Raw genomic sequence first — 18,287 nt, forward strand, 5'->3', positions numbered from 1 at the left:
CAGCATGGTCTCTTTCATCTCTCCTGAGCATGATGGAGTCCATGGCACCCCTCATTCCCCTGGGTAGGGTTCTCAAGCGCTCTCTTCAGAGGGCACTGAGGCTACTGTGGTCCCAGAGATCCCAACGATGGGATACCCAGATATGTCTTGGCAAGTTGTTCCTCAAGGTGACATCAGAGTGGCTAGCCACCCCTCTTCGGACACAGGGGGTGCCCATAGCCCCACCTACACAAGTGGCACTCTTCACAGATGCCTCCTCCCTGGGCTGGGGAGCCCACATGGACTCACTCCATGCAGCAGGGACTTGGTCCCCAGAGGAGCGCCTGTGCCACATCAGTGTTCTGGAACTGGAGGCAGTTCGCAGGACTCTACTGCACTTCGTGGGGGAGGCCACTGGCAAGACTGTCCACTTGTTCACAGACAACATGACGGTCGCATGTTAACAAAGGGGGAGGGTCACATTCGGCAGACCTCTCCCTGTGGACTGAGGCTCTCCTCCGTTGGTGCCACAGCAAGGGCATTGCTCTTTCATCAAGACACATAGCAGGAAAAGCCAACATCTTGGCAGATGCACTCAGCAGGTCCAAGAGTGTCATCCACAGAGAGTGGACCCTGGACAAGGACACCCTTCAGGGGGTGTGGAAGTGGTGGTTTCGGCCGATGGTGGACCTCTTTGCCACAAAGTTCAACAAGAGACTCCCCACTTATGTCTCACTGGTCGCCGACCTAGAAGCGTGGGCAGTAGATGCTTTGTCTCTAGACTGGAGCAGTCTGATTGCCTATGTCTTTCCTCCTTTTCCAGTTCTGTCCAAGGTGATCCAGAAAGCCAGATTGGAACACATGCAGCTCATTCTCATTGCGCCGAAATGGCCAGCTCAGCCCTGGTATCCAGAGGACTGCTGTCTCCACTTGACAAAGTGTCAGGTGCTATTTTGGCATGTGAGGTAAACCCTCTTAACATGCCTACTCCGAGTGGTTCAGTTAGCAAATCATTATTGAGAAAAAAGGGGTCTTCCAGTTCTACCTGACGAATGCTCACTCAAATAGTATGTTTATAATTCAGACACATTAAACTAACCATTCAGAGTCAATTTATGTTAATTGTACCAAACTCCTAATCCTATGTCGAAAAAAATAGATGCAGGACGTTTGTGGACGTCTTACAGGCACTATGGCAACACTTTGAGCAGGACATTAGCTGACGTCTTACAGCACTGAATGGGTCAATATGATTGTCATGTAGTGTGTAATGTTTTTTGTATTTGTATTTTGTATTTTCTTTTTATCACAACAGATTTCTCTGTGTGAAATTCGGGCTGCTCTCCCCAGGGAGAGCGCGTCGTTATACTACAGCGCCACCCATTTTTTTGTATTTTTCCTGCGTGCAGTTTTATTTGTTTTTCCTATTGACGTGGATTTTTCTACAGAATTTTGCCAGGAACAACCCTTTTGTTGCCGTGGGTTCTTTTACGTGCGCTAAGTGCATGCTGCACACAGGACCTCGGTTTATCGTCTCATCCGAATGACTAGCGTCCAGACCACCACTCAAGGTCTAGTTGAGGGGGAGAAAATACCGGCGGCTGAGCCGTGATTCGAACCAGCGCGCTCAGATTCTCTCGCTTCCTAGGCGGACGCGTTACCTCTAGGCCATCACTCCACTCCACATTGATATTGATATCAATTAATGCAGTTGATGATCTTTTTAACATAGAATAGCTATTGAAACAACATTTATAACCTTTCAGAACTGCATGGAAAGAGAGAAAATGCATGTGTGCATATATGTTTCTGGTACCCATTAAAAAAAAAGAAAAAGAGTACAGCTGTCGCTTATGAAATCTTAATTTCAAAAGGATCAAAGATGGAAATTAAGACAGGTGTTAGAGATCAGTAGTTTTACCACTGCTGTGGTACATGATTCAATAACAAAACTGCCAATAGGTGACAAACTATTAGGTTTGTTGCTTTACTAGAATTTGTAGAAGGAGTGCATTAACTTTTGCTCACTTTTGTATTGGTAAAATTGATAAACGATAGATGTGTAGAAGTGTGAGGGCTGTACAAGTCTGAAAGTGTGTGCTCTACTTCAGCACACACAGTTTTTTATACATGGAAGTTGACATGTTTCTTTCTCTTCACATCTTGAGCCATTCATTCCTACATGCATGTTGGGTGTGCAGATTTCCAGAAGGCTGCGGCCTTCATCCATGAGTTCCTGCTGAAGATGAGTGAAGATGTAGAATGTGCGGAGCTGAGAGACACTTTGAACTTGGCGCTGTTGCACATGCAGAAATATTATAAACTGCTTCAGGTAAAAAAAAAAAACACAAACAACAAACAACGGAATCAAGCTTTTTTTTTTGCTTTTTTTTTTTTTTAACATGTTTGACATTTTCAGGTAAGAATATATAGAGATACTTTGAAATTGGCCTTGCTGCACATTCAGAAATACTATGAACTATTTCAGATAATGAACAGAATCAGTCTTTTTGTGTGTGTGTGTGTGTGTGTGTGTGTGTGTGTGAACATCTGTTTCAATTTCAGGTAAGAATTGATAGATAGAAACACTCTCTTTTCTTTTTTAACATCTGTGACATTTTCAGGTAGGAATAGTTAATTGATGAAATAAGAGTTGTTGTTTCTATGCATGATCTGGTCATTTTCTCAGCCTTCTTTGCAGCCCCATTTTTCTGTTGAAATGTCAACCCGAGTCTTCATTGCATACCTCTTTCCAGGTCCATGCAGTAGCTCTGGCCAGTCTCAGAGCCAACAGGCGTTAACATTTACACATATTTTTCTTGCTTGTACAGTTTTGTTGTTGTTGTTTTTTTATCCCCTAATAATGAACATGCTACTTTCAAGTCTGGCCAAGGACTTGCAGGTCTAAGTATCAGTGTGCTTGTAAATTATAATAGACAGCATTACAAGCAAGCAAGCAAGCACACACACACGCACACACACACACACACACACACACACACACACACACCACACATGCATGCATGTATTACTCTTTATATATATATATATATATATATATTGAATTCCACTTAATTTTACATATGTACACTGTGGGTTGTCTTTAGTGTATGACTTTGGAGCCCAATTATGTGTACTTGATAATATATTTATTAAAGATATACATGTATTCCATCTTTTTTCTTTCTTTCTATATGTAGTGCATATTACTCAACCAGAAATGTGAATTTCTCTGTTGTCTGCAGTCAAAGAGCCAGGAGAAGAATGCCCATAACACACTCACTCTCTCGGCCCGGGGCCTCAGCCCTATGACCCCCTTTGTGGACGCACCAGACAAATTTCGTTGGCGTTGGATCAATCTGGACAATGCCCGTCTTCCCTCCAACATGTCCGTCACGGAAAGCATCAACCTGACAACACTGCCTCCTATGATTCAAGCTGTCAAAGCCGGCAATATTAGAATCATGCAGGAGCTGGCACAGCAGGGTAAGGCTGAAATGTGCAGAGCTGCAGTGATGATTGAGTAGAGTTTTTTACCGTATGTTGGTTTATATTATTCTCTTGGTCAGATTTTCTGTCTGAAATGGTCTGTGTTTGTAGGGAGAGTGGACTTTGATGTTCCATCAGTGTTCAGTCTGAAGGTCCAGTGTTTCTCTGACAGTAGTCCACGACCCATGTATTTGTCTGCAAGGTTATTATTAAAGACCTGGTTTTGAGCCAGTTGCTAAGGCAGCAGGATGGTTGGTTGGTTTGTTTGTTGTTTTTTGCTTTGTCTGTTCAATCTTATTTTGTCTTCCACGGTTACTTTTTTTTTTTTTTTTTTTTTAATGAGGTTCTTATCACTAGATAATGTTTTATTTTTCTGTGGAACAATTATAGAATCTGGTTAGACCAAGAGTGTTCAGTTGTTTTCAAAGACAACAAACAAACAGCAGTAAGGTTTTTGCTCCACTGCACAATTTCAGACCAAAGCTACACAGCGCTTTCAGTCAGCTAAGACACATGTAAACAGAAAGTGCAGAGAAATCAGTAAAGAAAGTTTGGGTTTTTTTGGTTTCTTTGTTTGTAGGTGTAATGTACCTTCCAATACCTGTGAATGTGCAAACGGAATTGTATTTATATTTGTATTTCTTCTTATCACAACAGATTTCTCTGTGTGAAATTCGGGCTGCTCTCCCCAGGGAGAGTGAGTCGCTATACTACAGCGCCACCCATTTTTTTGTGGTTTTTTTTGCATGCAGTTTTATTTGTTTTTCCTGTCGAAGTGGATTTTTCTACAGAATTTTGCCAGGAACAACCCTTTTGTTGCCGTGGGTTCTTTTATGTGTGCTGCACACGGGACCTCATTTTATTGTCTCATCCAAATGACAAGTGTCCAGACCACCACTCAAGGTCTAGTGGATGGGTTGAAAATATTGGCGGCTGAGCCGTGATTCAAACCAGCACGCTAAGATTCTCTCACTTCCTAGGCGGACGCGTTACCTCTAGGCCATCACTCCAGCGGCTTTGGCTAAAAATTGTGTCCCTTAAACTTGAATCAGACAAATAATTCAGGCTCAGGCATGAGAGTGCAACAACACTGTTCAGAACACTTCATTGGCTTCCTGTGAAGGCTAGTATCTGTTCTTGATTGTTAAGAACAGTTTATGGAAAAGGAAAAGACACAGGAAAGATTACTGAGTAAAGATTAGCCCCTTCAACTTTCAGGTGAGTTGGGCCCAAACCATAGTATTGGTTGGTTGATTTAAGAATATCTTCCCGTTTTACTTGAAAACAGTATCCATGATTTATATCAAGAGATTGTTCCTTACGTTTTCTGAAAGAAATGCATTGTCTGAGAATGGCATGTGTGTCTATGTCTCTGTATAAGAGATTGTGGACATGCATGATCATTCATATTTGAACTTGTGAAAACAGGAAGATTACCTTGTAGTTACTGATAAACTTAAAAAGCCTTGACATGAAAATCAAGAGAGAAAAGTCCTTAGTTGTTTTGGTTTTAATCTCTTGGTTTCATATTTTATGAGAATTTCTATTTGCGTTTTCCTTACACTGCATATGAAAAGTCTGAGAAGAAAGAAATCAGTTGTATTTCTAACGATTTTTCTTCTCTGCAGTGTGATGTGTGACCTTGGTTTTAGTGGAACTTTGGTTTGGTGTCATACACTGTACCCTGTCAAACTGATGCAAACCAGGCCTATCAGTTTGCTCTTCTCGGCCAAAATTTATCGCGACAACTCAGTGATACGACATCTCGCCATTAGACCGCCGTCTGCTAGCCAGTGAAATGTAGTTTCTGGCAGTAGGTAAACTATCATTCTCAAAGGCCGGGAGGTTATTGGCTGTAGTTGCTTTCGTTTTCTCCGCATAGGCGGATAGTAGTTTGCACAGGACAAGAATGTCAGACCCCTGCCGGAGTCTGCACTAGTTGGGTCACGGTAAGTATGTTATTTAAACGTAATTTTAGATAGAATATTTCCTTTTTCATGCATGTTTGTTGTTTGTTGCTGATTTCCAGGACGTTTTCATCTCGGGATTCATGTATCTTACATCGTTTGCATCTGTTTGTAACGTTTTATTTGATGTATTGTTTTGTGAACTTCGTCTCGCTCTCTGCTCTCCTTTGGTCGTTGCAGACCGTTCCTGACTTTCTTCTGCTTACGCACTTGCCGCATTACTTGGGAATAACTTGTCCCCCATCGCGGAGCATCACTAACCATTCCGGCAATTGCCAAACCCATGAGGTTGGGATAGTGCTTTCACAGGAGACTATCTCTGGTCCTGGGACCCACGGGTTCTGTTCATGATCAGGCCAATGCGTCTTTGTTGACACATTGAGGTGGAACAGCTCGAACTCCTATCACAGTCAGGAAGGGGACTGTGGGGGATTGGAGTTCGGGCCGGACCCCAAGTTATCCCAAGTGGAGGATGGTTTTGTTGTGGGATGTGCCCCTACTGTGCCTGTGGTCATGTGGAGATGGCCTTTAAAAAAAATTTTAAAAAATTATACATATATATGTATACAGATATATATTCATACATATATATATATTTCTCTCTCTCTCACAGCCAATCTTATACTCAAGTTATAGGTCAGACATGATGTCACAATGGGGCATGATTTAGCCCACTATTCTCTGCTCATGGACAGGCTCTCAGTGGTGGCACTGCTCTCTCTCTCTCTCTCTCCATCCCTCCCATGCCGAGTCCCCTCCCCCACCTCCCTCAGTGGGGATGGACACCTATGGCCTTCGGGAGGGCCACTCTCTTGTGCTCTCCCCAGGTCAAGTCACCCCAGTATCTCTACGGGAGGGGACGCGGGGCGCGTGGCGCCCACCTGCTTGTCAGTTGAAGCCGCTGTCCGTCGGGTCTCCCCTGCTGGGGTAGGCACGCACGTGTCAGACTGTCCTGCTATCCGGCCAGTTTCCCCTGCTGGGGTAGACACGCACGTGTCAGACTGTCCTGCTATCCGGCCAGTTTCCCCTGCTGGGGTAGGCACGCACGTGTCAGACTGTCCTGCTATCCGGCCAGTTTCCCCTGCTGGGGTAGACAAGCATGTGTCAGACGGTCCTGCTATCCAGCCGGTTTCCCCTGCTGGGGGAGGCACACACATTTCAGGCGGTCCCGGGACACCCCGGTTGGTACAGGTCACTGGACTTCCCGCCGGCTTGGACAAGTTTTTTCTTAATTTTTTTCTCTTCCTAAAAGTCCGTGTATAAGTGAGCCCTGGGGATGGGCTCACAGGATGGTTGGCACTCACGGGTAGATCCCCCCATTCTACCCGTACAGGCTGCCGGGAGGGCCAGGGATGACTCCAGGTCCTATCCTCCACAGATTCAGCCCAGCACCCCTTGCCCTACACATGTGGTGCTCAACTGCGGATGCCCACCGCATCACCTGGAGTGGTCCACTGGTGTCGGTCAGCTGCTGAGGATGACGCAGAGTTTGCATTATGCGTGCAGATTCAGCTATTGTGGATGACGCAGATGGGATTGGCCGGACAGGGCTGATGTATGCCGTTCATCACACAGAGTACCACGCTCTCAACTTTCTGCTGGAGAGTCAGGCTGATGTTAATGTTGCTGCTCATGGTAAACTCTGTGTGTGTGTGTGTGTGTGTGTGTGTGCTTATGCGTGTGTGCAAGCTTTGTGTGTGTGTATGTATGTGTAAAATATTCAATAAAATATGTGAGTATACATTTTCCTGTAGATGAGTTTTTGTGTGTGTGCACTTCTTTAGAAAAAAAAGCGTCATTTTAGTGTATGATATATTTATCTTGTGATTACTATTGCCTCATCTGTCAGTATGATCATCATATTTGTCAGATGATAGTGTGTTCCTGAACATTCATGAACACTTCTGTTTGGTAATTTTGTATTGAAATCCTCATCATATTTGTGTACGTTGCACAAGTGATATGTTTTATGCCAAGTGTGTGTGGGGATGCCTGCATATGACCGGTGCGTGTGTGTGTGTGTGTTAGATAATTGAAAGGTGATGTTTCATTGGGTGCAGTTTGCTATGACAGTTGTGTGCATTTTTGGTAGGTCTGTATGTTTTATGCCAAATTTTACTGTTGTGCTGGTAATGTGCATGTATTACTATTAGAGACTTCTCACTCAGGTTCTCTTGTTGAGATCTTGATCTTCATGGGCTATGACTCCCATATTCACTCATATACACCAGTGGGATTTTACACGTATGACCATTTTTAACCCACTTGATGGGGTGTGTTCTTGAATTAGTAACCCACCAAACATGATCTTTATTGTGCATGTTTGATCTTTGCATGCTAATACACGTGAAGGGGTTCAGGCACTAGCAGGTCTGCACTTCTGTTGACCTGGGAGATAAGAACAGTCTCCACCCATCACCCACCAGGCACCGTGACCGGCATTCAAACCTGGGATGATGGGCGCAATAGCTGAGTTGATAAAGCGCTGGTCTTTCTATCTGAGGGTCCTGGGTTCGAATCTTGGTAACCGCGCCAGGTGGGTAAAGGTTAGAGATTTTTTCGATCTCCCAGGTCAACATATGTGCAGTGCAGGTCTTCGTGTGTATATGCAAGCAAAAGATCAAATACACACATTAAAGATCCTGTAATTCATTCAGAGTTCGGTGGATTAGGGAAACAAGAACATGCCCAGCATGCACACCCCCCAGAAAATGGAGTATGGCTGCCTAGATGGCAGGGTAGAAACGGTCATACATGTAAAACCCCATTTGTGTACATACGAGTGAACGTGGGAGTTGCAGCCCACGAACGAAGAAGAATAAGGAGAAAGTCCAAGGCTTCAGCCACTCGGCTGTTGTACCTGTGCTGTTGTTGAGAGGCTGAAGTTGTGGTGACTGTGCTGTGTGTGGCTGACAGACGGTGCCACAGCCCTGCACTACGCCTGCCATGAAGGGAACGCGGCGGCCCTCAACCTGCTGCTGCGTCACGGGGCCTACATCGGCCTGATGGACACCCAGGGTCGAGCCCCCATCCACTGGGCCGTCACCACGCCCAGCACCCAGTGTCTGCAGGTAACACTTTGTTTTGTGATGTCCCTCCATGGGCGCTGATGGACTTCTTGAAAGAAGCGAACATTTTAAATCAGATTTGAATGTTTTAAACTCTGGAAGGTTTTTAAACTTTGAGTGGAAAGCTTGAATCGATGACTTGTTTTAATAGTACCTTTTTTTTTTTTAACCCTTGACTTGAAGTAGTGCTAACATGGCGATAGCCTTGAGATGGCCTTAGTGGTCGGCGAGACTCTAAGCACAGTAATTTGATTTGATTTGAGGTCTGGCTTGTCTTCTGTGTGTGTGTGCGTGTGTGTTTTTCTTCAGTTTACAGAACAGGATATAATAGATGTCAATCCAATCAGGCATCTATCCATGCACCTTTTTGTACATTTACGGGGGGTTGGGGGTGGGGGGGTGTATGTACATCATTACATGTGTATGTATGGTATGTGTGTGTCGTCAGATGCTGCTGGAGAATGGTGCGGACCCCGCCCAGCGGGACAAGGACGGCCTGACCCCGTGCATGTGGGCGTGCCGCATGGACCACATCGCCCACTTCGACCTCCTCTCCCGCACCAACTACTCCATCGCCGAGCACGACGCCATCGAGAGGGACGGCAACGGTCGCACCTGGATGCACTGGGCCGTGCGGCGCACAGAGCCTCTGGAGTGTCTTCAGGTGGGTACAGGTGGTGGTGGTGGTGGTGGGGAATGTGGGTGTGTCACCTGGATGCACTGGGCTGTGCAGCGCACAGAGCCTGTGGAGTGTCTGCAGGTGGGTACAGGTGGTAGTGGTGGTGGAGGTGTGAGTGTGGGTGTGTCACCCGGATGCACTGGGCTGTGCAGCGCACAGAGCCTCTGGAGTGTCTGCAGGTGGGTACAGGTGATGGTGGAGGTGTGAGTGTGGGTGTGTCACCTGGATGCACTGGGCCGTGCAGCGCACAGAGCCTCTGGAGTGTCTGCAGGTGGGTACAGGTGGTGGTGGTGGTGGAGGTGTGAGTGTGGGTGTGTCACCTGGATGCACTGGGCTGTGAGGCACACAGAACCACTGGAGTGTCTGCAGGTGGGTACAGGTGGTGGTGGTGGAGGTGTGAGTGTGGGTGTGTCACCTGGATGCACTGGGCTGTGCAGCGCACAGAACCTCTTGAATGTCTGCAGGTGGGTACAGGTGGTGGTGGTGGTGGAGGTGTGAGTGTGGGTGTGTCACCTGGATGCACTGGGCTGTGAGGCACACAGAACCTCTGGAGTGTCTGCAGGTGGGTACAGGTGGTGGTGGTGGAGGTGTTAGTGTGGGTGTGTCACCTGGATGCACTGGGCTGTGCAGCGCACAGAGCCTCTGGAGTGTCTGCAGTTGGGTACAGGTGGTGGTGTTGGAGGTGGGGAGTGTGGGTGTGTCACCTGGATGCACTGGGCTGTGAGGCACACAGAGCCTCTGGAGTGTCTGCAGGTGGGTACAGGTGGTGGTGGTGGGGAGTGTGGAAGTGTGGGTGTGTCACTTGGATGCACTGGGCTGTGCGGCGCACAGATCCCCCGGAGTGTCTGCAGGTGGGTACAGGTGGAGGTGTTGGTGGGGAGTGTGTGTGACACACCTGGATGCACTAGGCTGTGCAGCGCACAGAACCCCTGGAGTGTCTGCAGGTGGATATAGGTGGAGGTGTTGGTGGGGAGTGTCGGTGTGTGGGTGTCACCTGGATGCACTGGGCCGTGCGGTGTACAGAGCCTCTGGAGTGTCTGCAGGTGGGTACAGGTGGTGGTGTCGGTGGGGAGTGTCGGTGTGTGGGTGTCACAACTGGATGCACTGGGCCGTGAGGCACACAGAACCCCTGGAGTGTCTGCAGGTGGGTACAGGTGATGGTGGTGGTGGTGGAGGTGTGTGTGTGGGTGTCACACCTGAATGCACTAGGCCGTGAGGCACACAGAACCCCTGGAGTGTCTGCAGGTGGGTACAGGTGATGGTGGTGGTGGTGGAGGTGTGAGTGTGGGTGTCACACCTGGATGCACTGGGCTGTGAGGCGCACAGAACCCCTGGAGTGTCTGCAGGTGGGTACAGGTGATGGTGGGGTGTGTGGGTGACACACCTGGATGCACTGGGCCGTGCAGCGCACAGAACCTCTGGAGTGTCTGCAGGTGGGTACAGGTGGTGGTGGTGGGGAGTGTGGGTGTGTGGGTGTCACACCTGGATGCACTGGGCCGTGCGGTCCACAGAGCCTCTGGAGTCTCTGCAGGTGGGTAGAGTTGGTGGTGGAGGTGTGAGTGTGTGTGTTGTCACCTGGATGCACTGGTCCGTATGGCGCACAGAACCTCTAGAGTGTCTGTAGGTGGGTACAGGTGGTGGTGGTGGTGGTGGAGGTGTGAGTGTGGGTGTGTCACCTGGATGCACTGGGCCGTGAGGCGCACAGAACCCCCGGAGTGTCTGCAGGTGGGTACAGGTGGTGGTGGTGGGGAGTGTGGGTGTGTGGGTGTCACACCTGGATGCACTGGGCCGTGCGGCGCACAGAGCCTCTGGAGTGTCTGCAGGCGGGTACAGGTGGTGGTGGTGGAGGTGTGAGTTTGTGTGTTGTCACCTGGATGCACTGGGCCGTATGGCGCACAGAACCTCTAGAGTGTGTAGGTGGGTACAGGTGGTGGTGGTGGAAGTGTGAGTGTGGGTGCATCACACACACCATGCACAATACAAAAATATCATCCGGTCACTTCAGTGATAATGTCTCTGTTTTGATGTCATATATCTATAGTGATCATTTATGTCATTGCTGATTTACAGATGCTTAACAGACCTGGTGGTGAATGTTGATAAAAAAAAAAATTGAAAAAGTGTTCAGAGGGGATTGGGTTGGGTTGGGGGGGGGGGGGGGGGCTCGGGGGGGGGTGGGGGGGGTCGGGGGGGTAGTATTAGTAGTATTATAGTATTATAACCCCACCCCCCCCCCCCCCGCTTCCCCCAACCATCCAAAATTTTAGCTCCAATTTCTTGATTCCCATGAGATAAATCATTTTCATGACGTTATGTGCTACTTCTATCCTCAGTTGTTCTTTTTTGTAATCAAAAATTTTTTCAACAAATTGAATCTATACAAGGTTGGTCACCTCTGTGTGTGTGTGTGTAATTGTGCGTGGTAACCTATCATATTTATCTTCTTTTTTTTTCAGTTGTTATTTACCTGTTTTGTGCGGGTATGTCTGTGAATGCGAGGGCTTATCAATAAGTTCTGAGATGCAACGCACTTTACAGATTGACAAAAGAATTTGACGGGCGCAATAGCCGAGTGATTAAAGCGTTGGACTGTCAGTCTGAGGGTCCCGGGTTCGAATCACGGTGACGGCGCCTGGTGGGTAAAGGGTGGAGATTTTTACGATCTCCCAGGTCAACACATGTGCAGACCTGCTAGTGCCTGAACCCCCTTCGTGTTTATATGCAAGCAGAAGATCAAATACGCACGTTAAAGATCCTGTAATCCATGTCAGCGTTCGGTGGGTTATGGAAACAAGAACATACCCAGCATGCACACCCCCGAAAACGGAGTATGGCTGCCTACATGGCGAGGTAAAAACGGTCATACACGTAAAAGCCCACTCGTGTGCATACGAGTGAACGCAGAAGAAGAAGAAGGCAAAAGAATGACATACCAGGAGAACCAGCAGGAGCTGGGTGTTTCATTGGGAAGTGTGTGTACAGTTCTGCATGATCAGCTTGATGCCAGCAAACACTGCGTCCATTGGGACCATCACAAATTAACTGTCAAGGGTGTTAGACTGGAATGGTGTACCTACATGCTGAGGAAATTCAATGGAGGATGTTCAGATTGTGCATGGGAAATCCTGACTGATGACGAAAAACGAGTCTTTGAGTATGACCCAGAAACCAAGCACGAGTCAGCTGTGTGGGTCTTCCAAGGTGAGGACTCGAAGAGATCAAGGAGAGCTGTCAAACAAATGGTGGCCAGTTTCTTCTCCAGATCCAGCCAGGTTGCCACGTTAACTCTCGAGGGGAAAGGAAGACTGTGACCCCCAACTGGAACATCAGTCATTGCCTGCCCCAGGTCTTCAAGGAACGGTGCCAGCACCGCCCACACACAGGTACCCACAGCCTGCTGCCTGCTGCACCATGACCACGCAGCACCACACTGCTGCAGCAGTTCTTGACTTGTGGCCAGAAACAACGTGAAGCTGGTCACTCATCGGCCTTACTGGCCAGACCTGGCCCCCCCATGACTGGTTTCTGTTCCCTTTCATGAAGAAGCAGCCACGGGTTAAAGAAGTTCCAGACCTCTGAAGATGCCCAAGCTCACTTTGAGGGAGGGTGTTATCTCCGCCATAACCCTGTCAGCGTGGAAGGGTGTCATGGACAGGTGGTTTGAGAAGACGACCCAGTGCATCAGGGCTGAGGGAGGGTACTTCTAAACACTGGACTGGTCTTCTTGCCGGCAGGTATTAACTCTCTCCATACGAACGGCGAAAGAGACGACGTTAACAGCGTTTCACCCCAATTACCACCATCAGAATATTGCAAGTGGAAGGCTCTTATACTGAAGAGGTGTTTGTTGACAAAGAATACCACAATTCTGACGACGGAAGCTAAAGGTTGGGTCATTCAGACACCCACTGGACATCCGAGGGGTCTGTGTAGAGGAGAAGAGAGGACTGGCCGTACTGAGTGAGTTAACAGAAAGCCACGTCTCAGAACTTGCCGAACAGCCCTTGTGACTAATCACTGATAGGCAGATGAATTCGTTAATTAATACTTGCATGTGTGTGTGTGTGTGTGTGTGTGTTGATAAATGATACACAGGTGTACTAATTAAAACTGCTTTTGTACCAAACCAGACACTGCTGACAGCGGAGAGCGCCGGGTACAAAGATGAGGAGGGCAAAACAGTGCTGATGCTGGCAGCAGAAATAGGTACGTTGCAACCACAAAGATGATGATAATGATGTACATTTATAATGTGCCTTTTCTCCTCGGGCACTTTACATGAAAGGAAAAGTTAACAGATTACATGAACCACTTATGACCACTCTTTCTCTCTCCCCCTTCTTGTATTTGTATTGTGTTACTCTTTTTTTGTCACAACAGATTTCTCTGTGTGAAATTGAGGCTGCTCTTCCCAGGGAGAGGGCATCACTACACTGACAGCACCACCCATTTTAAAAATATTTTTTCTGCCTGCAATTTTATTTGTTTTCCTATGGAAGTGGATTTTTCTGCCAGGGACAACCCTTTTGTTGCTGTGGGTTCTTTCTCCAGAGGGAAAAAAAAAAGTTGAAAGATACCATAAGTTTGTTTTTGGAATTACGTTTCAGAAAATCATGATTCAAAACAATGAATGAACCAGTAAAGGGAGAAGGTATACTGCGGAAAAGTTGACAGGTGTTTTGCTGTGTGCAGGGTCGTTGCCGGCCACACGACTGATCCTGGAGATAGCCGGCACGGACACCCTGGACGACTACGATTCCCAGTCCAGGACGGCCCTTCACCTGGCCGTCATCGGTGGCCATGGCGATGTCGTCAACTTCCTGCTGGAACAGGGAGGTCAGTCCGCCTGACCGGGCTCTGTGTGTTAGTGGTTATGTCCCCTGTATTGTGTGACTTTGTCACAACAGATTTCTCTGTGCGTGGAATTGGTGCTGCTCTCCCCAGGGAGACTGTGTCGCTACAGTGCAGGGCCACAGATTTTTTTTTTTTTCTTTTATCTGCATGTGTATTTGTTTTCCCATAAAAGTGGATTTTGCTACAGAATTTTGCCAAGGACTTCTTCTTCTTCTGCGTTCACTCGTATGCACACGAGTGGGCTTCTACGTGTATGACCGTTTTTACCCCGCCATGTAGGCAGCCATACTCCGTTTTCGGGGGTGTGCATGCTGGGTATATTCTTGTTTCCATAACCCACTGAATGCTGACATGGATTACAGGATCTTTAACGTGCGTATTTGATCTTCTGCTTGCATATACACTCGAAGGGGGTTCAGGCACTAGCAGGTCTGCACATATGTTGACCTGGGAGATCATAAAAATCTCCACCCTTTACCCACCAGGCGACGTCACCGTGATTCGAACCCGGGACCCTCAGATTGACAGTCCAACGCTTTAACCACTCGGCTATTGCGCCTGTCATGCCAAGGACAACCCTTTTGTTGCAGTGGGTTCTTTTACATTCTTTTATGTGTGTTAAGTGCGTGCTGCACATGAAATCTCGATTTTGTCATCTGATCCAGACCACACCACTCAGGGTCTCATGGTGGGGGAGAGAAATACTGTCGAGTGTGGGATTTCATCCTGTGCGCTCAGATTCTCTCGCTTCCTGGACAGACGCGTACCGATAGGCCAACACTGCACGGTGTGGTCATGGTTGGGGCGGAAGTGAATTGTGACTGAAAGCAAAGTGCAGGATGGATCGGAATGCATCACCGTTTGCATTGTCTGTTTTCTCGTTTTAGGAAATTGTGGTAATTTGATTAGTGTTATGTGTATTATTGATTGAAATTCCTTTGATGCTGCCGTAGTGAACATGCCCCCTTTACCAAACAAATGCCTCACATGCATGTGTGTATACAGTGCTGCCTTTGCAATAGAAAGGTGAGGTGAGGGTTTTTTGGGGGTTTTTTTAGTGATAAGTTGAAATGACCTGTTTTTTGCTGCTTTGCACATATTGACCTTGACTTTTCTGCTTGCTGATGTCTTGGTTGATATCTGTGGTCTTGCCAAACAGAGTGATCATGTGAAACCCTTGTGTGACTGGTGAAAACTCGGCGATGAAGAAGTTTGAACCTGACTGGTCATTCTGATTGACGACAAACTGGAAGAAGATTCTTATCGATAAACAGTCAAATGGTCTATGTAATTGGGGGGAATAAAAGTTTGTGTTTGTTGGGAAGAGGTCACCGACTCAACATCTTCGGTTGAATATTCTCGAGTGTGTGTCTATCCCTCAGTCTGTCTGCGCTCGTATGAGTCTGCGCACAGATCGGCCTGTAAGTACAAAGGGTTTTTTTGGGTTTTTTTTTAGAGTTTCAGAGTTCACAGCATGTGAGGTTGTCTGGATGTTGCTCGTGAGACTTCATTCCCATTCACTGGGCTTGTTCCTCCCCCCACGGGTCCCGTCACAGTGGACTCAGTTAACCCGTCCTGTGCCACGCCTGTTTTATGCTCAATAGGCTGCAGACAGGAACCGATGGAGAGAACTGGTCAGGAAATTATCTGCGGTGCCCCGATGACCTTCCACTGGGTTATGGGATAGGTGAAGGTGAAGGACAACCATTTCCCAAGGAATGTTTTCATCAGAGAGGATAGTAATATAAATTCTAGCATGCAAACTGCTAAAAGAAAGTGAATATATATATATGTAAACTGCTAAAAGAAAGTGAATATATATATATATATATATATGCAAACTGCTAAAAGAAAGTGAAAAAAAAGAAGAAGAAAAAAAAATATACACACACACACACACACACACACACATACACACACATTTATACATACACACAAAACTCTTTTCTGAGAGGAAGTTGAAAACACTATCTAGTTATGATAGTTTCACATGAATTTAGTGATTTGGGGACAGGAAAACTCCTCCAGTGATGCAGACTGAAATTTCGTTAGTGGGGGATGTTTTCGCGCACTAGAAGGGAAGGGAAAGTTGTGCCCAGGGGCACGCAGGGGGTTAACTTTGTGATGTTGCCGTGTCTGTCTGAGGCTTTGGCTTTGCTACACTGGCTCTCTGATAAGAAATGCCCAGCAGCATAAAGTTGGTCCTTCTTCCATTTTACTTACAGGAGGCTGGTTTTTGTTGGTTTTTGCATGTACTGGTCGTGCAGTTATGCCATCTGTCCTGATTTTGTTGTATTTTGTCATTACCAGTCATAGATTTTTTTCTGATGTTACATCCATGTCTGGTGTTGTCCAGGTGTGGATGGGTTAAGTACCTTCTCCTTGTCTTGCTGGCGCTTTAGAATGGTGGTGCCAATCCTCTGCAAAGCGGCAGCACTGGAGTGGATCACCCGGTGTTGCCAGATCAATATAACCCAGCATTACGCAATGCATCGAAATGCTATGCAGTACAGTACAGTGCAGTACAAAACAACACAATGCAGTACAGTATGATACAGTACATTACAACGCAGTGCAGTACATTACAGTTGAGTACAACACAATATAACACAATACAGTACATCACAGTACACAATACAATACAATGTGATACAGTATAGTGCAATACAGTATGATAAATATGATGCAATACAGCGCAATACATGAAACAAAATATAATACAGTACAATATAATTCCATGCAACACGGCACAATACAATACCTTGGCACCTGTTTAAAACACAAACTGACCATTAGCGATGTCTCTCCCCCACCCCCACCCCCCCCCCGCAACCCCTCCACAGCGGACATCAACCAGCCTGACCGCTACAATGCCACAGCCTGGGACTACGCACGCAGCCGGCAGCTGCACTACTGCCAGCTGATCATCATGTCGCACCAGCGCCAGCGCATGATGTCCAACCCGACCAGCCCCCTGCCCAACGGCCTGGGACTGCTCCTGCACTCCGACACTGCCATGCCTGACAACTTCAGCCGCATGGTAGGTGTGACGCTCAGTCCTATCCTGCTGTGACCGTTAGGACAGCGGCTGTTCCGTCTGTCTGGGGTTAGAGTTTCGACATCTTCAGGTGGTAGGTGTGATAGTCGTTCGTGTCCGACCGTGACCATTAGGACAGCTGGTTGAGACAGCTGCTGTTCCGTCTGTCTGGGTTAGAGTTTCGACAGCTTCAGGTAGTAGGTGTGATAGTCATTCGTGTCCGACCGTGACCATTAGGACAGCTGGTTGAGACAGCTGCTGTTCCGTCTGTCTGGGTTATTAGAGTTTCGACAGCTTCAGGTGGTAGGTGTGATAGTCATTCGTGTCCGACCATGACCGTTAGGACAGCTGGTTGAGACAGCTGCTGTTCTGTCTGTCTGGGTTAGAGTTTTGACAGCTTCAGGTGGTAGGTGTGATAGTCATTCGTGTCCGACCGTGACCGTTAGGACAGCTGGTAGAGACAGCTGCTGTTCTGTCTGTCTGGGTTATTAGAGTTTTGACAGCTTCAGGTGGTAGGTGTGATAGTCATTCGTGTCTGTCCGTGACCGTTAGGACAGCTGGTAGAGACAGCTGCTGTTCCGTCTGTCTGGGTTAGAGTTTCCACAACTTCAGGTGGTAGGTCTGATAGTCAGTCGTGTCCGACCGTGACCGTTAGGACAGCTGGTTGAGACGGCTGCTGTTCTGTCTGTCTGGGTTAGAGTTTTGACAACTTCAGGTGGTAGGTGTGATAGTCATTCGTGTCAGACAGTGACCTTTAGGACAGCTGGTTGAGACAGCTGCTGTTTGGTCTGTCTGGGTTAGAGTTTTGACAACTTCAGGTGGTAGGTGTGATAGTCATTCGTGTCCGACCGTGACCGTTAGGACAGCTGGTTGAGACAGCTGCTGTTCCGTCTGTCTGGGTTAGAGTTTTGACAGCTTCAGGTGGGAGGTATGATAGTCAGTTGTGTCCGACCGTGACCGTTAGGACAGCTGTTTGAGACAGCTGCTGTTCCGTCTGTCTGGGTTAGAGTTTCAACAACTTGAGGTGGTAGGTGTGATAGTCGTGTCCGAACGTGACCGTTAGGACAGCTGTTTGAGACAGCTGCTGTTCCGTCTGTCTGGGTTAGAGTTTTGACAGCTTCAGGTGGTAGGTGTGATAGTCATTCGTGTCTGACCGTGACCGTTAGGACAGCTGGTTGAGACAGCTGCTGTTCCGTCTGTCTGGGTTATTAGAA

General features: G+C 47.5%; 1 protein-coding gene across 1 annotated transcript in view; it reads left to right on the top strand.

Moving 5' to 3' along the window:
- The window catches only part of LOC143287907 (uncharacterized), a 43,414-nt gene that overhangs the window by 6,634 nt on the left and 18,493 nt on the right, over window positions 1-18,287 (top strand). The window contains exons 2-9 of the mRNA XM_076596149.1: window positions 2,181-2,311; window positions 3,225-3,465; window positions 6,942-7,070; window positions 8,352-8,506; window positions 8,952-9,167; window positions 13,313-13,388; window positions 13,875-14,018; window positions 16,880-17,082. Coding sequence (XP_076452264.1) covers window positions 2,181-2,311; window positions 3,225-3,465; window positions 6,942-7,070; window positions 8,352-8,506; window positions 8,952-9,167; window positions 13,313-13,388; window positions 13,875-14,018; window positions 16,880-17,082 — 1,295 coding nt within the window. The remainder of the gene's footprint in view (window positions 1-2,180; window positions 2,312-3,224; window positions 3,466-6,941; window positions 7,071-8,351; window positions 8,507-8,951; window positions 9,168-13,312; window positions 13,389-13,874; window positions 14,019-16,879; window positions 17,083-18,287) is intronic.

Source organism: Babylonia areolata, chromosome 12 (genome assembly GCF_041734735.1).
Source record: "Babylonia areolata isolate BAREFJ2019XMU chromosome 12, ASM4173473v1, whole genome shotgun sequence".
Lineage (NCBI taxonomy): Eukaryota > Metazoa > Mollusca > Gastropoda > Neogastropoda > Buccinidae > Babylonia > Babylonia areolata.